The following is a 21,940-nucleotide window of genomic DNA, read 5'->3' as shown; positions in this document are numbered from 1 at the left end:
GTATCGGCTTATCAGGCTAACAGATTGATCTGGCTCGATGGCGGGGCAAAACTACGTTTCACTCGATCAAACGCTCAATGAAATTAAATTCTTGTGATTTACAAGCCAGAACCTTGGCATGATTATAAGACATGCGGTTCAAAATAACGGCGGCCTTCCAGTGTCGAGATTCTTTTAAAGTTTATTCCGTGACGTATAATACTTAATGATATGTATAACAATATGTAATAATAACGATGTATAATACTATAATAAGTATGTACAAAAATGTGACAAGCTGCGGAAGTATGCGCATGCATAATGTTTTCGGGCAATCTGATTGCTCGCTAATTTACGCAACCGATAAATACGGCAAATGCCAAAAGATGGAAACATACGCCCAGACGCAGTGTCAGACCTCAATATACTTCATATACGGTTTTATTTCCTGCCAGAGATTACTTTCAAGTAAACTTAACAACATGAAAGTACAACTGGAGGCAACGGAATCGGAGGGATGAAGCTCGGTGCTTTCTTTCTTGAATTTTGACCAATAGTTTGTTATGTTCTAGCAACTATCCCCAGCCAGCACCCTGAATTACGTACTTTCAATCTGTAGCAATAAACGCAAGATAAACATAAGTTCACGAGTGGCTTTTCACCAAGCTATTTTAGGACGTTAAATGGTATCTGTCAATAATTACGTCAGCTTAGATTTTTCTACTCAAAGCACAAATTCACATATGTAAGACATGCATTTACTGAATTAAAACGAGCGTGCACAGTTTATACATACCACAGATGAATCTGGAAAAGGGGTGGGGGGAAGGGAAGGGAAGGGGGAGGTGGCATAGAGGACTAATACGTTCTGTGCGAGGAATGCGACACTGCGAGCCATGTCAGTACATAACATAGTGTCCTGGTGCATAATTTAAGCATAAGCGCATCGTACGTTAAACTTCATGACTGTTCGCGCCGCGAAGAACTGAAGTTAGGACAAGTACATGACACACACATGGTGATGCCCTTCATGTTGTGTGTATATGTTATCTGCTTGTCGTTACGTCAGTTCATGGCTGCGCGAACAGACCTGAAGTCATACCAACTGTAGCCCCCATAGCAGCTGTACGCTAAGCTGTTTTATCTGAAGTTGCCGCTCCATCTTCAGTCTGCAGACATGCCGAGATAAATGGCAGAGCCACATTTTCTGGTGGAAAATTCGCATGTGGTCGGCCTACAGAAAACACCACAGTGCAGGGCTGTGGATTAATTATGACCACCTTCAATTCTTTAACGTGTACTAAATATTCAAAACACAGGTTTTCGCATTTCGACCACGTGAGAATACGGCCTCCGCAGGCGTGAAGCGAAACCGCGACGCAGTGGCCAGCCGCAGAATACCACAGCCACTCATTCAGCGCGGCGGGTAGTGCACTTTAGTGCTACATAGAATCGTCCTGTCTGAAGAAACAGAACCTAATTCCTGCACTATCAAGCCCATACAAAGACAGCAGTTGAAGTGGGGAGAAAGAAAGAACATTTCTTATAGAAGAGGCAGAGAGAATTGCAAAATGGGGACAAAGCAAGCTGTCAGATTTGCTGGTGCATGTACAACTCTCTAGCGAGGAGTTTCTTGCAAGTGAAATGTTTTTTTTTTTTTCAACCGATTTGCGACTTCGGTTACCCTCTATTACTAAAGTTTGTCACTTACAGGTTTCTCTAAGGTTTCATTGTTCTGGTTTGTATCAGAAAGCCCATTTATCGTATTGTTTTCACAAGCTGATTCAAGGAATAATAAATTTCCTCGGTGTTCCCTCTGTTTCAATGTTCGCTTTATCATTGCTCTAAGTAGTGTCCTTGTACGATAATGGAGCAGCCCACTTTATTTAAAAACATGTTGCAGTCGTTAGGCGTACTCGGAGTCGACTGGTTTACTCTTACAATAGTACGTTCACTTGTGCTTCCAACTTTCGCCAGCATGTAACGTCCATAAGAGCTCGACGTTGCCACGTCTGCATCTGGTCCTCCTAAGGTCACACCTTCAGAGCCAGTTGTTCTTGTGCAAATAATACTGGAGCTTTTTGCGCCGCTGAAGCCAACCACAAGCATCGCTCTCAAAAGTGCAAGTCACTGCCTCTTCGCATGGCTGGAGGCTAAACTCCACATCGTCTGAAGCAATACGCGAGCAACCACATACATTTGCTGTTGTTTTGAACGCCCCTATAACAACCTGGTACCGAAGTAGATTATGCAGTGTGACATGACCTCTTATTCGATCATTAACAATGTTGTTTAAAAAGGTGCACTGTGACCAGCGATCATTTCTTGCTTAGAATACCGAAGAGTTTGTGTTGTATTGTAAAACAAAACGATATTTCTACACACAAATACGTCTGCACCTACAGGCTTCCTTTTCGAGGTTGTGGTACAGCAGGGTATATTTTGCATTGCAGTTGAATAGTATCAATCTCTACCGAAGGCCCACTTGGCAGAAAATATCAGCATGCAAAATAAATAACGGCGTTGTTTACTTGTCGAAGTGCAAGATAATTATCAATGTCCATTCTCACCTATTTCTGCCCCTTGTTTTGACGTATTCACGGCGAGAACGTGCCCGCTTCCAAAGCCAAACGTGTGGTCCTGGCCGCCTATTGCGTCCTCAGCCTTAAGTCTCTCCCACTGAAGCTGTGCACGGCCATTCCTGGCGCGCCAGCCACAGTCGTCCGCTTCGAAGTCGCACAGTGGCGGCGTTGGACATTGACCGACGTTCACTGCAATGTCGTCAAGAGCTGTATACCCGCCTTGCGTCTTTGAGGCTTCAAAGCTCAGGAACACAGCACTGTCACCGTCGAAACGCACGTATGCGTAGTTCCATTGGGGACCTTTCGAAGCAACGTTAGTCCATGCGACACGTGAGGCCTGCGTTACCGCATCTATTTCTCGAAGGGTCAACGGTGCAACAGTTTCTCCGAACGCGAAGAAAAAGAACTTCAGGCACGCGCCTTGAGCGCCTACGTGAAGCGGAAATTCGCTCTCTAGAACGGCATTTTCTGACAGTTGTTCAAGGGTTGCAGTAGACGCGAAGTCCACGTAGGCGAAGCTCCCGTAAACCGAATGTGTCGTATGGTCGGTTTCTGGCAGTAAAGGTTGAATATTACCGTGACCGTTGCCAATCTTACGCAACCACACACTAGTACCGCTTGCAGCACCATTCCTCCATGCGCAGTCGTTTTGTTCGAAGTCACACTCAAGTGGGTGAGGAGGGTAGCGAGGGGAAAGTTTTCGCGGCCTTGCGCCTTCTTTACAGCTTCCGTGAAATAATTCCACCTCATCTATGGCGATTCCTGATATAGTAGACTGGTTAGCTTTCTTGTTAGACTGTGCAATTATTTGAAAGCTCCTCTGGTCTTCTTCGCCTGCGAACAGAAAAAAAAATGTTTCACCTTTTTAGACGCCGCAACTGTATACTTTCGGTAAGGACAAAGTGTGGGACCGGGCTAGTTGGTATTCCATTATTAAACTGCTCAGCGCAACAAGTATAGACATATTACACACTGAATTGACGAGGACCAGTGCCGGTCCTCGTCAATTCTGTGTGTACTGTGTCTACTTTTTGCGCTGAGCAGCTTAATAATGGTGAGGACAAGTTTGAAGAGCAAAAGAGAACAGTGTGACGATTCATGAAGTCGAAATAGCAACTAAGGCAGCAATCTGGACTGCATACTAAAAACTGCTTGACGATGCAGTCAAGGTGACTTCAAAAGGTTGAAAATCACAAAAAGTCAACCGATGGTAAGGTAATGTAATATAATGAATATTAAAAGCAAAGGAGGGAGGGGAGGGAGGAGGGAGCAAAGGAGGGAGGGAGCATGAAATTGAGCGATCTGATTATTAGGCAAACCATAGCAGGGGACCCCGAATAAATTTTGAACATTTGAAGTTCTTAAATGCGCAACGTGCTTTTGGCATGTCACCCCCATCGAAATGCGGCCACCGCGGCCGGAATCAAAGCCTCGAGCTCAGCGTCGTTCCGTGAGCGCGACTAAGGCATACCGCGGCCGGGGTGGTAAAATAGACAGTTCGCGATTACGTAAAGGCTAGACGCGATTAGAAAAGTTTGCGACAGCAACTATTCCATGAAGTGGACATGATCAGATCGTGCCGATGATAACTACTGCGATTATCTTGAATACTGTGAAACGGAAGAAGTGCGATTTTCAGAGGTCCGTCCGCGACATAAAAATCGCACCTACTTCAACTCTAATTATTAGCTGCCACATAGATACCATCGTTACAGCTGGCTCAGACACACAATAACACAATCGTTCATTCAATTTAGATTATCGGCTTTGTAACGAACAATTCCGTTAAAATTTACTAAAACAAAATAATCATCGCTGCATTAGCGTACCTGTCAGCACCATGACCTCTTCTTTGGTCCAAGTCAGTCCATCAGTCAAGTTCAACAGCAGCTCAGTGTTCGTAGCGCCATCTTTTGCACTCTTGATAAGGAGATAAGAGTCTCTGGTATCACGAGAAATGTACCACAGGGAAAAGCAGTAACTGCTTTGTCGCTCAACATCCGCATAGTCAGACAACAAAATAATTTCAGTACGTTCACTTGTGCTTCCAACCTTCGCCAGCATGTAACGTCCATAAGAGCTCGACGTTGTCACGTCTGCATCTGGTCCTCCTAAGGTCACACCTTCAGAGCCAGTTGTTCTTGTCCAAGTAATACTGGAGCTTTTTGTGTCGCTGAGCCAACCACAAGCATCGTTCTCGAAACTGCAAGTCACTGTCTCTTCGCATGGCTCGAGGCTAAACTCCACGTCGTCTAAAGCCATATGCGAGTAACCACTTACATTTGCTGTCGTTTTGAACGCCTCTATGACAACCTGGTATCGAAGCAGATTATGCAGCGTGACATGACCTCGACGCCAAGCACCCATTTGATCACCGGAACGGCTCCACACAGGTTTCAAGGCATCAATGCTAGACGACCCGTTTAGCCGCTGGTAAACTGAAAGCGTTCCAACATTATCACCAGCCATGTTGAACCAGTACCGAAGGCAACGGTAACGTGACTTCTCCAGGATCGGTGAATACAACGAGGCTCTGTCTCCTTGACGCTTAGCAACAAATAAAGCGTAGTGACCGTAAGCCGTACCCAGAGTGTGGTCATGGCTTGGACCCGCAGCAGTGTCCGTCGCCGCCGAAATTTGTTTCCAGCCATCGCCGAGCCCTTGTTTCTCAAGCTTCCAGTTACAAAAGTCTGTTTCAAAGTCACAGAAATATACTCGACGGCACGGACCTTCTGACAATACGACATCGTCGATCGCAACGAATGCTCCTTTCATCACTTTCTTGGCAATAACAGCGGAAATTTCAAATGTGTATTCTTCTTGAAAAGAAACCGGGAGTTCTCCGAAATTCCACCCGAACCTGTCAGCACCTTCCCTACTAAATCTTAATGTTGCATTTAGTATGGATTTCGCTTCTATAACCAAGCTGAGGCCATTGCCACTGTTCATAGAGTACCAAAATGTAAGGCAGCTCCCGTTGTTTCCCGATGGCTGGGATTCAGCGCTTTCAAGCGATGCTATACCCGCTGTCAATGTACCTTGTGAATAAAGTATGGCGTAGCCACCACGACCACTTGTGTGGTCGGCAGTAGGGCCTATGCCATCGTAACTGTTTCTTGGAAACACAACCTTCCATGCGTGATTTGCATTCCTAGTGTTTTGCCAATGGCAGAAACTGTTGTTATTAGGTATGCTGTCAAATGAGCAATCTATCAATACAGAGCTAGGACGGCAGTTTGAAAAAGATATGTCATCAATTGCAATGTTGGGCATTTTGTTAAACTTTGTAACGCTAGCGCGGAATGAAATCTTTGCATCTCTTGTTTCTCGCCGTGGAACCGTCAGTACAGTGTGAGCCCAACCGATGGAAGGAGGAACTTTAGCAAGAATCACACTCGTATTCTGGGGCAAGACATGACGCACGGTAAGATTAGCAGCAGTCAGGTTGTCATTGTAGAAGTACCAAAAGCTCATTGAGCAGCGAGATGAAGAAGGCGGAAGCTCTGGGCTAAGCAGCACAGCCGCGCGGGAAGAGCTTCTTTGCGTCTTTAAAGCCATCAAATGACCATCTCCCCTAAGCGTAGAGTGGTCAGCCTCAGGTTCAACTAGATCCTTGGCTTGCATAATTTGCCAAACGTTAGCCCCTCTGCTTACATCAATCCATCCACAAGTGCCGTTCTCAAAATTACATGGTCCACACATTTCCTCGTCAGAGCCATCCACGCAGTCTTGCTCGAAGTCGCAAACCTGCTGGTCTGGGATGCACCCACCGTCCCTACACTCAAACTGAGACGATCTGCATTTGGGCATAGGTGGTGGAGGCGGATTAGGAAGCGCGCCATTGTACAACAAGCAGCCGGGGCTTAGAGAAATGTCATCTATTGCTATGTCAGATGCGTAGCCAACACCTAATGATCCCTCGATAACAAAGCAGAACGGTTTGCCACTATAGAGAACAGCGGAAGCTCTAATCCAGCTTTGGCCTCTTGGCCCCTCTACTTCGTAGAGACTCTCCCACTGTGACTTTTCTGTGTAGTTTTGATACTGCGCAAAAAGAACAATGCCACCAACATCCTCACCGTGAGCAAAGTAGTGAAATGTCACTGAGCAGCCGTCATGGTTCGCAACATAATTAGGACTTCTGTAAAGAGCCGTACCGCTAAAATGGCCTCGTTCCGTAGCTTTAAGTAATAGCACGCGCCCAGCACCGAGACCACCCATCGTGTGATCGGCGTGTGGCCCTGTGTTTCGGTCAAATTTTAGATACGGCACAGTGTGGATCTTCCATGCAGGAAGAGCCTGTGACTTGGCATCTGTTCTGACGATCCGCCAGACACAGGGATCGGCTCCTGGCTCGTATGTGCAGGCTGTGTAATTCTGGCAAATATCATAGGCTTCATCCGAGCCATCGCCGCAGTCGTCGACATAATCACACACTTGGCTTCTTGTGATGCAAACGTTGTTTTCAGGGCACATAAAGTCATGCGATCCATTGCAACTCCCATGAGAAGGGGCTGGTAAAGCACAGTTTTCAAAGCTAATGGCGTCGAGAGCAGCAAATGCCACCGACGATGTCATCCAGGAACCAGCCTCAAAGGACAGGGTGAATTCTGATTGGCTGCGCCCAATTGTAGCCTGACCTTCCGCCCACACGTTTCCTCCTGCTTTTTCTAGTAGCCATAGTGTGACATCGCGGTCAAGAATGTACTTATGCACGGCTAGCTGAGCAGAACGTCCTGAGGTAAAGTACCAGAAGAGCAGGGTGCAGTCTTTTCCAGATCGCTTTAGCCGGTATGTATTATTAGGACTGTGTAGAAGGTGTCCTGACTCGGTAAGATGCCCGCGCCCGGCAGTGTAAACATAACCACCATGCGCATCCCCCTTACTTTGATCCTTTCGCGGCAGCGGTGAGTTGGTCTCAGTGCCCATGGCTATCGTCCAGTTCCAACCAGCGGAATCGTGCTCACTAAACCAACCACAAGTGTCAACATCAAAGTCACACTGTCCACACAGCTGTTCGTCATCGCCGTTTATCGGGCAGTCCTGTTTGAAATCGCACACTTGAGAAGCGTTCACTATAGTAATGCCGTCGTGGCAGTGGAACTGTGTTTCCAGGCTTTCATGACAAGCACCATGGCTGATAATGACGTCATCTATGGCGATGTGTCCTCCTTGGGACCCACCAGTTTTTCCAGCAATGAGCACTCTAAATTCCATAGAAGAGCTACTAACAAGGTCGATTGTAACCTTCTTTTGTTGCCATCGCTTCCCTTGTCTTCCCGTGACCACTATAACGGGTTCCCGTTTTTCTTTTCCGTACTCGTTGACGTAGACAACGATCACGCGTATTGTCCTGGTGCTAGGGCCAATGTCTGTACCGTCCATATAGAGCCAGAGAGAAAAGCAATAAGGGCTGCCTCCAATCCAGCGTTGAGATTTCAGTATGCCTGTGTAAGTTTCCTCGGCGTTTTTGGTTCTGCCATCCAAGTATACGTACGTTCCTGAAAAAAAAAGAACAGTAACGAAAATCGTTAGCCTGAGTCAAAGCAAGCCGACGTTAATGTAAGAAACGCAAGTAAAATGAATACGTTCACTCATTCGTAGAAAACCGATGACGTAGGAAACATAAGTGCTCAAAAGACGAATAAGGAAGGAGACGCATATAGGAGCGCTAGTTAAATTCGATTCAGTTAAATTTTACGAAAGCACGATGTAAAGATAATACCGTCTGACACTGAAGAAACACTGAAAATAAGAAGTTGCTTCTTAGAACTTCGGAGTTCTATATTTGAGGGCGCATATAAAAAAAGTTGGGCGAGTTGGTGTTGGTTCATGATGTGTTCTCCTTGGCACCCACCAGTTTTTCCAGCAATGAGCACTCTAAATTCCATAGAAGAGCTACTAACAAGGTCTATTGTAACTTACTAACACATAAGATGGTACAAATATAGTCACGGTTCTCCCCAGCTACTTTGTTAGCAATCTTAGAATATTCCCAGACGAGCTTGGTCAAAGCGTAAGTGAGAGGTATGTTCGACTACGATTGTCTGTTCTTTAATTAATTAGTTGGTCTTACTTGCTGAAGTTATAAAACAAACACTGCTGCTTTCAACAACCCGTTAGTGCCTGGAACTTACCTTCACGAGTTCCCAGAGTGTGGTCGGCCCGAGGACCGGAAGACGCATTCGGGGTGGAACCTCGATTTCGGACCCACATTCTTTGCACGTCGGAGTCAGCGTTTTCCCATCCGCACATGTCAGGCCCCTCGAAATCACAGTACCCTATCTCGGGACATTGTCCTTCCCTAAGCGAGATGTCGTCGAGCCCCACTGCTACCGAACCGCCCTGCTCCACCTCGGCCGTCAAGAGCACCTGCAAGCACACAGGCACAGAGGTCGTAAAGCTAAGGGTAACGAACCAACTTGTCATATTTCGGAACTTATCTGTTACTCTGCAAGTAGATTGAACTTTCGGAAGCGTCGTCATTGCTTTTTCACGCGCAGGGTAACAGATCGGGTGTCAGAAATGTAATTATATCCTAAGAAGCAACAATTTCACAACGAATAGGCTTGCATGAAGAAATACTTGTATACTAAGCACACAGCGGAATGCGAAGGAAAAAGCCTTATTAAATTATGATAAACCGAAGGGTCAATCCGTGGGCTCTGGGTGGAGTCCTTAGTCCTGAGCCCTTTGAGCCGCGGCCTCTCAGTGGGATCTCCTGACGAGATCTAGCTGGTAACAGGGGACGGTAGTTGACACTAAACGGTGATGCAATAATTCTAAACAATAGCGCGGCCGTAAGGATAGAAGGAGATGTAAAAAGAGCGAAAGCAGGAAGGGATGTTAAACAGAAAAGCATCTAATTGGATAACATACGCAGCGGAAGGAAAAAGAGGAACGGAAATAAGAAAGCGAGGAAAGCGGTGAACGTGTGCTCGAGCGCACGTGGCACCAGGTATTCAAAGGCGCGTGTAGAAGCCAGCCGTTTCCAAAAATCTCACAAGTGCTCTCGCTGCCTTTTGGGCCGATGATCCTAGGGAATGGTAGTAAACCGTTGAGTTCAGTAAATCACCAATGCTCATTTGCTCATCTTCAACACGTACTTCGAAGTACATCCTGCGCTGCTTAAGCAAAGGTGTATTCAATTGCGGCGCACACAGCCGCACAAATACATGGTTGGTCTGTTTTTCACCCGATAACTTCGAAAACGATACCGTGTTAACATTATGACTGCCAATCTGCCAGATAATTAAAATATTTCAATCGATAAAACTAATTATCTTAATGATCAGTTTTCACAGCAGCAATGTACGTACATAAAATTAATCTGATAATCAACAACCAGTAATGTTTCGTGCTCTGTTACATAATTATCTTTTCCTTAATTATAGAGTTCCGGGTGCCCGTGTTAATTGCAGAGTTAAAGTCAGTCGAACCAGAATGACTTCGTAAATTTCTCCGCCATCATTTCTAGAACCATGATGACAGACCACTCCCCAAATGCGTGCCCTTTAGAGCTGGTGTTGTACTTTTGTCGTCCGACGTGTCCCTTCAGTGAACCACGAGCGTTTTTCTCCTTTATTGACATATATGAATATTATATGTATGGGCAAGTTGGACTAGTGTCACGCGCACAACTCAGAGCCGTAGGCTGCCAGTTGCGCTATATACCGAACTGCTGAGGCGTTGCTGCAAACAAGACAAGCAGGTTCTTCATTCCACGCGAGCGCAGCGCCATCTCATTCTTGACAGCGCAAACAGCATTGTGCAACGACTGACTGATCTAGCAGATGGCGCAACCTCTCTTGTGAGCGTAGAAGATGTACTACATACTGTACATTCGCTGGTTCTTTCGCTGATTTTCATTTATCTAATGCCACTCATCATTCCCTTCTTCCATTTAATCCTTCCCCCACCGCATCCTATCTCAGGCTAACAGCCCAGCTTTTTTGTAAACATATTGCGTTCCTCTCGTCTATTCATGCGTGCAATTCGCCAAACTTGTGCCTAATGTTGCGCCTCATTCTTTGTAGCAAATGTTCTTTCCTTCGCATTGTTCGCTTAACGGTAACGTCTTAACGCAATGATGTCTGTGCAAGTAGGTTTTCCTCGAACGCGTGTAGAAAGGGAAGGCATAGTAAGGCGACAACATAAATTACAGTCAACCATACAGCCTTCCGCTCTACTACAGCCTGCACAAGACGATAGTGTAAAGGTATGCGGTTTTCCACAATAAAACATCGCTCTACGTCCTTTCCGGTTTGCATTTTTAAATGCGAAGCATTTCTTAGCGAACCTCTGACAATTTGGGCGTTTCTATCTACGTATCTATTTATCTATCTATCTATCTAGCCGCCTACGTCTGGGTGCTCTCATGATCGCCTCTTTAACTTGGTGTAGACCAAAATTTGCATGGGAGGGTAAGAGGACTTGACGAATATGACTGCCGGGTCATGACATGAAGAACGTTAAAATCTTGTCGCGTACGTCGTCAAACCCTTTCCACTAGACACATGTGGCACATACCCGTTTACCACGGGCCGCGGTGTACGGGTATGCGCCACAGGTGATTCACAGTTTATATCTACCCAGGAACGGCGAGAACAGACATTGTTAACCTAAACGCTAGAGCGTTAAGGAAAAACAACATAGGCAGCGTTGACTCAACGAATGGAAAGAATGAAAATTAGGATCCCAGCAGGAATCGAACCCAAGCATTCTGTGTGGCAATCAGGTATTCTACCACTGAGCCACGCCAGGTCTATACATTGGTTTAAAAAAACAGCCTACGCAGGCGTAATAGCGGTGCAACGTCAATTGTGGTTGTGGTGGTGGCTATCTAATTTTACAAGAAAGTAATGAACACTACATGATACTCCTACGATGTCTACTCCTACGATACAGGCGTCTTATCAGATTAACGTCTGTAGTTCCAGTGTTGGCTCCGCTTTTATAGCAGTCTAACAAACAATACGTTTGTATTCTATGATTCAGCAAGCTATTTTGAAGGATTGCTCGATCCCGGAGGAATACATTAACGAAGGTTACAAATGATATCCACATCACCGCACCGTAAAGTGCGCTTAGTCCGCCAGAACGACGCAGTGTACTCTTCATTTCTTACGAGGCTGGGCGATGGCCTCATGCTGACCGAGGATGATGCCAGATTGATTGACAGCCGCTTTGTAGACTAGGCTACGTAGGCCACATACGCCCAGGTGGTCTGCAAATACGACAAAAACCATCCACTAATGTTGGTCTACGTAGCACTATCCAGGTCTACCAGCCTCGGCGGCCTATACCTCACCAACGCGGGGGGTGGCTTCAGGTTCCGGCATGTCGCCGGCTCTGTCGACAGACAATTTGTCGACGAAATGACCGAGGTATCCACGAATTCCGACAGTTCTACTATACCACATATTTCACGACACATGGACCCCTCGTCACCACGACCACGACCGGATCCTATAACAAGTCATGACCAGCTGCTGGTGCTCACTGATCACGTTGATGACGTCCTTGTTCAAGAACTGTCAAGAACTTCTTGCACACATGCACACGTGTTCGTGAAACGTGCGTGCGTTCTCGGGACACGTATAAGCACTACATATCAGCTTACCGCTTCTGGTGTTGGTAATACCCACGTTGCCATTGGCAGCGTTAGCCAACCGTAAACAACTGGTTATATAACACATATGCGGCTCTTCAACATATATAAGTGTGCGTATAAAATTTATACAAATCTTCAGCGTCATTTTGTAACGTGTCGCTCAGTAAAAAAAGTTACGGCACAGTCGCCTACCCGCCGCGTGCTTCGCATAACATCGACTCCCACGGTACGTGGGATCTGCCGAATTTTTTCTCTGGTTGTTTATTTGTTGTTGCTTTTTTTTTCGCATGGGTTTCTCTTTTCTCGCCCTATGTTTTCTGTTCCGGAGGCACAGAAAACATAGGGCCTGAGCACTCTCAAAGCAGCTTATAGTTGAGGCAGTTTGTACAGGGCCACCTATTGGCTCAATTAATGTAGAAATCGAATGATGAATAATGAAATATTTTTATGTTACGAAGGACAATACAACATGGCGCATACGATGTCATTCCTGCAGCCTCCTACTCTCGCTGCTCTCCTATGAGACTGCCACTTTAGGGAGCCAATCAGAGATAATCGCACTATTCCGTGCACGAAAGAAAACATGGTTAAGATAGAGCGAGACGCCACAGGACGCTAAACTACTACAACAAACCAATACACGTGGCGGTGCGCGTAATTCACATTACTCATTGCATATCTGTTCATTCATTTCATCCGGTAACCGACGCCTCATCAGTCCTCACATAAAAAGTGCGCGAAGAAGGTAAGGGGAAAGGGGATCTGGCACTTTGTTTTGCTTGTGACGCGGGGGTGCTATCACCGCCTGTAAAGTCATTTTCGCTTCATGGCGCACGCGCCTCCAGCGGATTAGTCGTAGTTTGCTTAAACGCCGCCGAGAGAGAGGTGGCGCTGTGCTCGCGCGGTGGCGCCAGTAGCGCTACCTGGCGGGAGCGAGGTTAGACCGGCGCACTGGGAGCAGCACAGCGAGGCTCTTTTTGGGGCTCGGAGTAGTCGGCAACGGAAGACTCTCGGGGAAGTCCGTGGGTGCGATACCGTGGCTCGGGCTCACGGATCCCTCGTGGTGCGTCGGACATCGGCAACACCACATTCGCGTTACATAGTATGTGTTATGTTGTTTTGTGCATGTTATGTTCTCTGTGTGTGGTATTGGTATTATTTTTGGATTATTTGTCTTGTTACCAATTATTTATTATCTTCGGGTGCCGAGCTCGCCGTTGTAAAAGCTATTAATAAATGTCCACGTGTTCGTTTCACAACGGCGTCTACTGTGGCTGTGTGTCCTAAGAGCGAGTCTTTTAGACCCCACAGTGATTGTCTCTTTCACAATGTCTTCCTTCTCTTCACGCAAGCACCTTTCTGTGATTGTCTGTTCGCTACCGGGATGCAACAACAATTAACTTGTACGTTTACGTTCCTTGTAGTGCGAAAGAACGATCTGTACTTCCATCTTACTGAATGTACTCACCTCGTGCCATGAGGCCGACTCCACAGTGGCGCTTCCATATCGCCAGCCGGTTGAGGGGACTCCGAACAGCATGTCCTGCAAGGAAGACGCCGTGCTTCCCGGTGCTCGTACCGAAACGTTCAGATGTCCCACACCGGTGCCATCCATGAAATACCACAGAGTGAGGCACCGCGCCTTCGTCGGCGGCTGCTCAGGAAGCACCAAGCTGGCGACGTAAGGAGGGTTTTGTTTCTGCTTCTGTTCGCTGAGGTGCAGGAGTAGGAAGTGGCCTCCTGCAATCGTCGCAGACTCAGCATGTGAAAGTAGAAGTAGAAATAAAGGGGCCTTATAGTTTAAATGCTGGAAGTATATTCCAATCCGTCTGTTAACCTTATTATGGCTTGAAGAGGAACGAAGTAATTTGAGATATTTAATTCATTTACTGAATATGTGAAGTTCATCTCAAACTTCCTTCTTTTTTTTTTTGCCGCATGCAGGTGCTTCTGTTCTTCGTTTCTTTTTTTCATTTGTTCAAGTCTTTTTACATCGAATGGCAGTTGATTCATCTTTGGCGCATATTTCTTTTTAATTTGTGCGGTTGGCAAAATCGCCATTTAGCACTGATTACTTTAATTTTTATCTCATTCCTCTACATCTGTTAAAGGGGTACTGGCACGAACATTTCGAGTTGTCGTTTTTTCGCGTCAAATGAAAGGCCAATTCCTCAAGAGCCTAGAAATGCACTGCTATGCGTGAGTGCACCCTGAAAAAGTAATTAGAGTATGCTTTTAGAAGGTAGTTTCGGTTCCTACTAAACCCTGACGTCACAACACGGTATGAGCTTCTCGTCACGTGCTCGCGCAAGGTATCGTGACGTTTCCTCGGCCGCTCCGCACCGTGACTCCGTTGGTGACGCACAAGCGGCCATTTTGAAAGTTTTGGTACCCCACGTCGTCAGAACAAGCCAGACTGCTGCGTGGAGTCACCAGAATTATTACTGTAGTCTGACGTCAACCTAGCTTCGATGTCGGTAGGTTCGCCATGGGAAAATTGACTTAAATATCAAAAGAAGATATCTTATCAGCATTTGCTGAGCTTTACACTCGCTCAGAGCCGTCTCTGTATGCACGAGATTTGTACGGCAGTGTTAACTCACCTTCGAAAAAATGGTGTCAGAACCCCTTAAAGGCCAACTCCGGCGATTTTTCGAGGTCTATGGATCTCAATAAAATTCGCTGAGTACGTTCCTTTTCACGTTCCCGTTATATATGCCAAATTACAAGCTGGAGACATACGCAGATTCATTGCGAATGAATTTTATTGATTGCCCCGACTCTCCCCACCTCGCTTCCCAAAATTATTGGCAACATTGGGTGCGTGACGTCATTTTTGTTAAGCGGAAGTGACGGAACCGAGGGGCTAGAGCGTCTGCTATCCGCAAGGCAACAATCGCGAGTGTTTGGCGAGCGCTTCGTTGGCTGGGCGTGTGAATTTCAGTTCCTTGTGGTAATGCGTGCGATGGGTGGCAAGTGGTGTCGCGTTGTGGGCTGCACACAATTCCCCGTTGGCAGTCACGATACACTCGCACCTAACGATTACCCTGCGTCTCTATATTAGAGTGTTTTAGCTAGCAATGCCGGTTTACCGCACGGAAAGTACGGTAATACCGTACCGGCTAAAGAATCTACATGCGTGAACACCACGGAAACACTTCCCGTAGCATATACAGGGTGCACCGTGACCGGGCCTATATCGGTATACGGTGAGCTGCGCATCGTGCGAAACAACGTAACCTAATGGTGCGAAAGGTGGCTCATACTTGGCTTACATTAAATTCCTTCGGCCGTACCAACGCGATGTTGAACGCCGCTATTGCCAAACTTATGCACTCTTCCCATAGCAATATTAAGAAGCTTTAGTTAGTCCGCGAACTTCTCAGCGATAGCATTTTACCCAATCACGGCCGCACAGACTTGAGCTCCCTGAACAGGTGGTGCCATCTGGCGGTGGAATGTGCAACCAGGCAAGCAAAGAGCTGAACAGGTGTGTTCCACTTCATCGAAGAGGAATGACCATTACAGTTGGCCTCCAAATGCGTCGGAATCACAGCTGTCATTTTCCGACAGCTCAGCTTGTGCACGTGACACGGTCAGTCACACACAAGATTTTCGACGGAGTCACCTTTCAAATGAGCGTCTGCTCTTCGCCGCTTTCGCAGCTTTCATACTACGCGCTGGCGGGACCGGCATGCCTTGCATGATTTCCGGTTTTGTAACCACTTATACGTCACGCGAAGACAGTATGCTCGGTTGGGTTTCGGTTTCGGTGTTGCGCTTTTTTGCTTATTTAAAATTATTCTCCAATTTGCCGAGTGTTTCTGCTATCGGACCCGTGACAGGAGCGTCTCAGGAATATAAAAGCACCATTACTTTGACATGGCCAAAAAATCGCCGGAGTTGGCCTTTAAGTGCGCGTCTAAAAAAACGTGCGACGGAATACGGCCTTCCACGTTTTTCTTTCTTTTTTTTCTCAGAAACCTGAAAGCTAATTCATTCCGATGAAATGTTTTCACATACTCTTCGTATAATTAAAGCGAGCAGCAGTCTAAGGATACTTCTCGAACTTTCCAGAATGTTCCTATATTTTGTTTATAACCGTTTTCCGACCAGCTCGCTGGGTCGCAGATGGTTTTTTTTCTTGTGATGGGAGCTATTAAACACGCGTGATATATACAAACCATCGTCTCCGAAAAATGTGTGTATGTGTGTGTGTGTGTGCGTGCGTGCGTGCGTGCGTGTGTGTGTGTGTGTGTGTGTGTGTGTGTGTGTGTGTGTGTGTGTGTGTGTGTGTGTGTGTGTGTGTGTGTGCGTGCGTGCGTGCGTGCGTGCGTGCGTGCGTGCGTGCGTGCGTCTGTTTTCTCCTATACTGCTGCGAAAAAATGGGTATTCTGTTTACTTTAGTATTCGTTGTGCCGCCAGTCCCTGCAAAGAAAACGGATTACAGTGTGCCGAGACTGCATCGGAGTCTTCGTTCGAGTACGCACCGTAAGAACCTCCGAACGTGTGATCGCTGTACTGCTTGTTTCCCCTTGCCATTCGCCACTGCCCTCCTCCTGTGCTGTCCACTTTGAAGCCGCAGAAACCGTCACCTTCGAAGTCGCACAGGGAGCCAGCTGCAGGAGTCCATGAAGAGAGCGTAGCACTTTTTGAGCAATCTCTAAACATGACATCCAGAAAGATTGTGCGCATGTATATCATAGCTGGAAAGCTGAAAGACTGGAACTAAGTAGGAATTATGATGCAACACTACGACATCGTCGTGACCTCATGCAGACAGACATGGCAATTATTTATTACGTACACTCATAGAGGAACACCGCGCCAGACTTTCGTTGGTGTATTATTTTTCTCTTTTCATTCAGACTTTGAACCCATAAATAACAGGTTCGCGATAAGTTCAAAATATATCCGCGTTGTGTCTGAGGGCAAAAGTGTTTCAGGAAGTTTACATCTTTATACAGCAAGCCGTGAGCGAAAATTAGGCAGAAGATATCTCGAAAATTAACTTCATTTCAGTACCCAATAGAGTGCTGCGGACGCAACAGCCACCGCCATAATGCACCCAGTTCAGCACTACACTGATGTATGGGCCGCCGATTATGCATCTCTGTCAAAGGCATTCCTTTTCACGTTTCTCCAGTTGATGCAGCTGCGCATTGCTCGCTTCAACACAGGTATCGACTGGCTGTGACGAGTGGATGATTACAGACGAATTGAGCTGAGCAATACCAATCAGGGATGTACAGCCGCATTGGTGCCACCCTTATCTTTGCTCATTCCTTTCTTCCTTGTCAAAAATGCGCGCATAACCTTGAAAGCGATACGTTGTGTTTTCTTACAAATAAATCACATCGATTCAATAATTCATCTCTTGGGTATAGGTCGTATTCGTTTCGTTTTGATTATTTCGCCTATTTGAGGCACTAATGTAATGTATTGTTACCCCTAAGTAGTATCTTGCATGGTCCAGTTTATCACGCTACCGTCTCCTATACGCGAACTATGCGCGTCTCCTATGCGCATCTCCAATAGTCGAAGCTTATGTTTACCAGCCACGCTTGCTATCCTTTCACGTTCCTTCAGTTTCCTTAGTTTAAACTTCACCAACCTGGGTGTGTGCACGTCCCACTTGGAGCAACACGCATTTGGTCAAGGGCGATTTCTGCCAGGGCAAGCTCCTCCTGCTGTTGCTGCACGTGCACGGCCAGGCGTTTTCCAGCGGCGTCGACACTCGGCACGATGAACGAGCCTCTCCGCCAAGTACGGTCGAATCCACGCTGCTGAAGCCAGCTCGTTCGGTCGATGCTACTTGAGGTTGCTGCTCGCGCGTGATGAAGGGGTGCTTTTCTTTTAAATTTATCGCTTTTTTACAGAAAGCTTGTGGGACCAGACTCTTTCAATGTCAAAATTAGGTGGGTGTATAGTTCTGAATCTAGGATCGCGCCATCCTCTCAATATTTACGCTTCTGCAGTCGATATATATCAACTCGATAAACCTGTCGAAGCACAACTGAACCCTAAAAAACCGACTCAAGGCATTCAATCAAACATGCTCTGAATATATCCAGCGCATTTTCTGAAACACCGGTTGAATTAGTGGCATCTTCAAGAATACTGTGAGATTTATAATCATTCCCCTTGTGTCCATGATGATGTGCACTCTCATCGACACAATTGAGAAGTCTCAATTATTTCTGTCCTATAATTAAAGTAAACTTCTCCCGGCAATGTAATGGTTGATTTCTCATATTTGGCTTGTTTCAACTGTGTTGTGGCGTGCGCGTGCCTCCTTGTTTGAAGAGGCTGCCATACGCAATGTGAGTGCTGCTAAGTTAAGGCATTTAACGACTTCTCTCTCGTGTACTGAAGCAACACACTTGTTCACTCCTAATATGGCCTCGGCCACAAGATATTAACAGCCAAATCGGGTATAAGATCAAGAAGTAGTATACGTCCCACTCACTATTCGTTAAACCCATGAGCAACTTCGCCGGAGCCAGGCTGTAGAAGAAGTACCAGAACTCGACACAATAATCTTGGCTCGAAGACTGTAGTGGTGCACTGACGAGAAAATTGTTGGGTGACAACGACTTCGGCGAGTAGTAAGCGTACTTTCCTGAAAAAAAATGTGCAACACAGTCATTACATGTTTTGCGAAAACAAGGCCTGAGAAGTCCTTCATGGCACCTAACGTCAAGGGTAACGGATTGAGCTTCGCATTCAGATGTTACTGAATCCGAAGATATTACGGATTCAGATATTACTGAGTAGAGCAGCGGAAAACAAGATAGGGTGGACTAAGACGAGGGCAAGCGTTTGTCCTCCTCTTTCTAGTGCTATCATTTTGATTCAGGCTGCGCCATTTAGCTCTAACGTCAAAGATTTGCTGTCGTTATAACAGCTCGGAGTGCCGTAATGGTGTAAATCCGCATCAAGGCTTTAACCGAATAACACAAGTACTACAACAACAATGACTGCACAGTTGTCCTAGACCTGTTAATTACAAAGTTAATTTGCTTTGTTATAAGTGCCAATTACTCTTAAGAGTGATTGCCCTTACACAAAGGCTAAAGAGTACAAGTGCATTCCCGAAACAAGTGCAAGTTGCATCTAAAGAGATTCACACCTGAGTTTGTCTTCGTGATTGGAATACGAAGAAAGCATTATTGCGGAGGAGCGGAATAATGTTGCAAAATAATGCTGCAGTGGCTCGATGAAACTGTTTTGAAAAAGTAAACAGAATTACACCATTTCCCGCTAAAGGGGACCATGAGGCGATGCGAAGCCTGAGCACTTGCACGATCGCGTTCCGTTGGCGTTCTTTGGGCATGCTACCGACCTCGCGTCGTGGAACACGAAGAGGAACGCTACGCGCCAGGGGCGTAGCCAAGGGGGGGTTGGGGGGGGTTCAAACCCCCCCGAAATTTTTCAGTTTTGCTTGCGTATATAGGCACGCACACATACAAACGCACGCACGAACATACATAAAGTATGCTTGAACCCCCCCCCCCGAAAAAAATTTCTGGCTACGCCCCTGCTACGCGCGTCTTGTCTTCCTTATAACCTGGCCGTTAATTATCACAGGGCGAGCGGGGAACGCGGTCGGCAGGCGTGCCAGAGGGGGGCAGCGTAGGAGAGGAGAGAGAGGGGGAGGGGACGCGCATGCGCTGGTGCTCATCGCGGCGTTGCGCAGGAGAGAATTTCGGCATGTCTAGCCCGCGTTTCAGAGAGTGGAAAGGGGGAGGGGAAGTGGAGAGGGGAGGAGAGAGGAAAAGTGGAGAGGGGAAGGGGAGAGGGGGAGGGGAGCGGAGAGGGTATGCGCATGCGCAGTAAGGGTGGTCACGCCGCACACCACCACCACCACCACCGGATTGAACTCCGCCGTAAGATACTTCACATCTAAAATGTAAACTTAGTACCTTCAGGCGAACGGAGCTTCGAATCCACGTGTGGGCCGTCGCCTTTCAGTATAGCTGTTCGACCAGACCGGATGAGCCACGTGTCGTCCGATTGGTTCCACGAACACAAATCCATGTCGAAGTCGCAATCCCACGTGGTCGAGTTGCGGAATTCTGCAAAAAATCAAAGTGACGGATCTTGAACGTGCGCGCACTTAACGGGCCGATCGGCTGTAAAGCAAATATAGCCCGCAACTGCACTTTACGAAAAAAAAAACTGTGTGGTTTAAACCGCTGGCAATGCTAATAACAACTAGATGAATACAAACTTCTAGCACTTTTTACAGGCAACCAATAAGCTTTTGAAAGTTTTCCGCGCCTCAGAGCACATGTCATTTAAGTGTATTGCAATCCGATGATGCCAGCTCACTTGAAGCGTCACGCCGTGGAATACTTTCGGCGCACTCGCCGTCGAACACTTCGATGTCGTCAATGGCTATGTCGGATGCGTCATCACTTCCCGGGTAACCGAAGATCCGGATCTGCGTTTAAAGAATACATTTCAAGGTCACATTTAATTCAGATTTCCAAATGAACAATCTATATGTTCGATGTCATTTCCCTAGAGCGCCATCGAACAGTGCAGAGCGTGCTGCGTAGGTCGCCCTGTGAGATGGCCCCGCTTCAGTTCTTGCCGCTTGTGCACTGCGGTCCTCCCGCACTTACAGGAAACAATCAATCAGTATTTAAAGTCAGAATTACTCCGACATTTTCTCGTCTTAATTAGTACCTTATATAGACATATATTACTGAAACACTAAATTTTAATCTACACACCTCACACGTGAATTCGGCCCATTTCAGCGCTTACGTGCTAACTGGTTGCTTCCACTAAAAGTGGACGATAATACAAGTTGAGAGAAAGAGTCAGCTATAGTGCCTGTACCCTATTTCTTCAAGTATTTGTGCGCTTCAATTGCCACCAAAACAATCAGCGAAGTTAGTCCAGTCATAGGCCGCAGTATTTAGGTCCCGTACGGAAAGTGAGTACCAGAGACCATAGAAACTGGATTGAACGGAAGGAAAGTAATCAATAGAATACACATACGTACCGATAAATAGGCAAAAATTATAATAAGATTGTTTACAAAGTCTGATTAACGTTTGCATCGCGCAGTGATGATAGAAGGGCTTTTGTAGCGTGCGAAAACAAGCAAAACACGACCACAATCCGAAGACGGGTCGCAGCTGTGGGTACGTGTAAGTCTTGAAACCACGGAAACCAGCGCTACAGACAAGACATAAAGCATCTCAGTCCAACTAACTTAGCGCTATATTGTACTCCCGTTTGCAAAAGAATGTGGGCCTCAAGGTCGTCGAAATGAACGAAATTTATTTATGTAATTCGGGCGCACAAAATCAATCTGGCCAGTGTGCTGGGAAGTTCGAAATGCGAAGTTCTTTTTTTAATAATTGCGGTGGTTTCTACGTGTCAAAACCGCTGCATGGTTATTAGGCACGCCGTAGTGGGAGACTCCGGATGAATTTAGTCCACCTGGGGTCCTTCAACGTATACTCAACTCTAAGCACACGGGCGTTCTTAGCATTTCACCCCTATCGAAATGCGGCCACCATGGCCGGGAATCGAACCAGCACCCTTGAGCTTAGCGGCACATCTTACGAGCTAAGCTACCACAGCGGATCAATGCGAAGTTAGGAGCGCAGTTCTACCTTGGAAGTCATATCGCAGATGGAGAAGAAAAACGGCTTTATTGCAGAACCCCTGCACCATTTATTTTGGTTCAGGGGCGTGCATCTATTTTTTTTTCTTAGACTGTATGCACGAGGACAGTCAGAATCAT

The 21,940-nt window shown here is 46.6% G+C and overlaps 1 protein-coding gene across 1 annotated transcript in view; it reads right to left on the bottom strand.

Annotated features, from left to right (window-relative positions):
* Positions 1-21,940, bottom strand: part of LOC119381347 (MAM and LDL-receptor class A domain-containing protein 2) — a 90,037-nt gene that overhangs the window by 61,540 nt on the left and 6,557 nt on the right. The window contains exons 6-14 of the mRNA XM_049412408.1: positions 20,509-20,620; positions 20,100-20,252; positions 18,644-18,796; positions 17,789-17,998; positions 16,665-16,793; positions 13,643-13,914; positions 8,699-8,933; positions 4,391-8,062; positions 2,550-3,395 (exon numbers count right to left, since the gene is read on the bottom strand). Of these exons, the coding sequence (XP_049268365.1) occupies positions 2,550-3,395; positions 4,391-8,062; positions 8,699-8,933; positions 13,643-13,914; positions 16,665-16,793; positions 17,789-17,998; positions 18,644-18,796; positions 20,100-20,252; positions 20,509-20,620 (5,782 nt within the window). The remainder of the gene's footprint in view (positions 1-2,549; positions 3,396-4,390; positions 8,063-8,698; positions 8,934-13,642; positions 13,915-16,664; positions 16,794-17,788; positions 17,999-18,643; positions 18,797-20,099; positions 20,253-20,508; positions 20,621-21,940) is intronic.

This window comes from Rhipicephalus sanguineus, chromosome 1 (assembly GCF_013339695.2).
Source record: "Rhipicephalus sanguineus isolate Rsan-2018 chromosome 1, BIME_Rsan_1.4, whole genome shotgun sequence".
Lineage (NCBI taxonomy): Eukaryota > Metazoa > Arthropoda > Arachnida > Ixodida > Ixodidae > Rhipicephalus > Rhipicephalus sanguineus.
The sequence above is the reverse complement of the archived record's forward strand: the minus strand, read 5'-3'. Positions and strand labels throughout refer to the sequence as shown.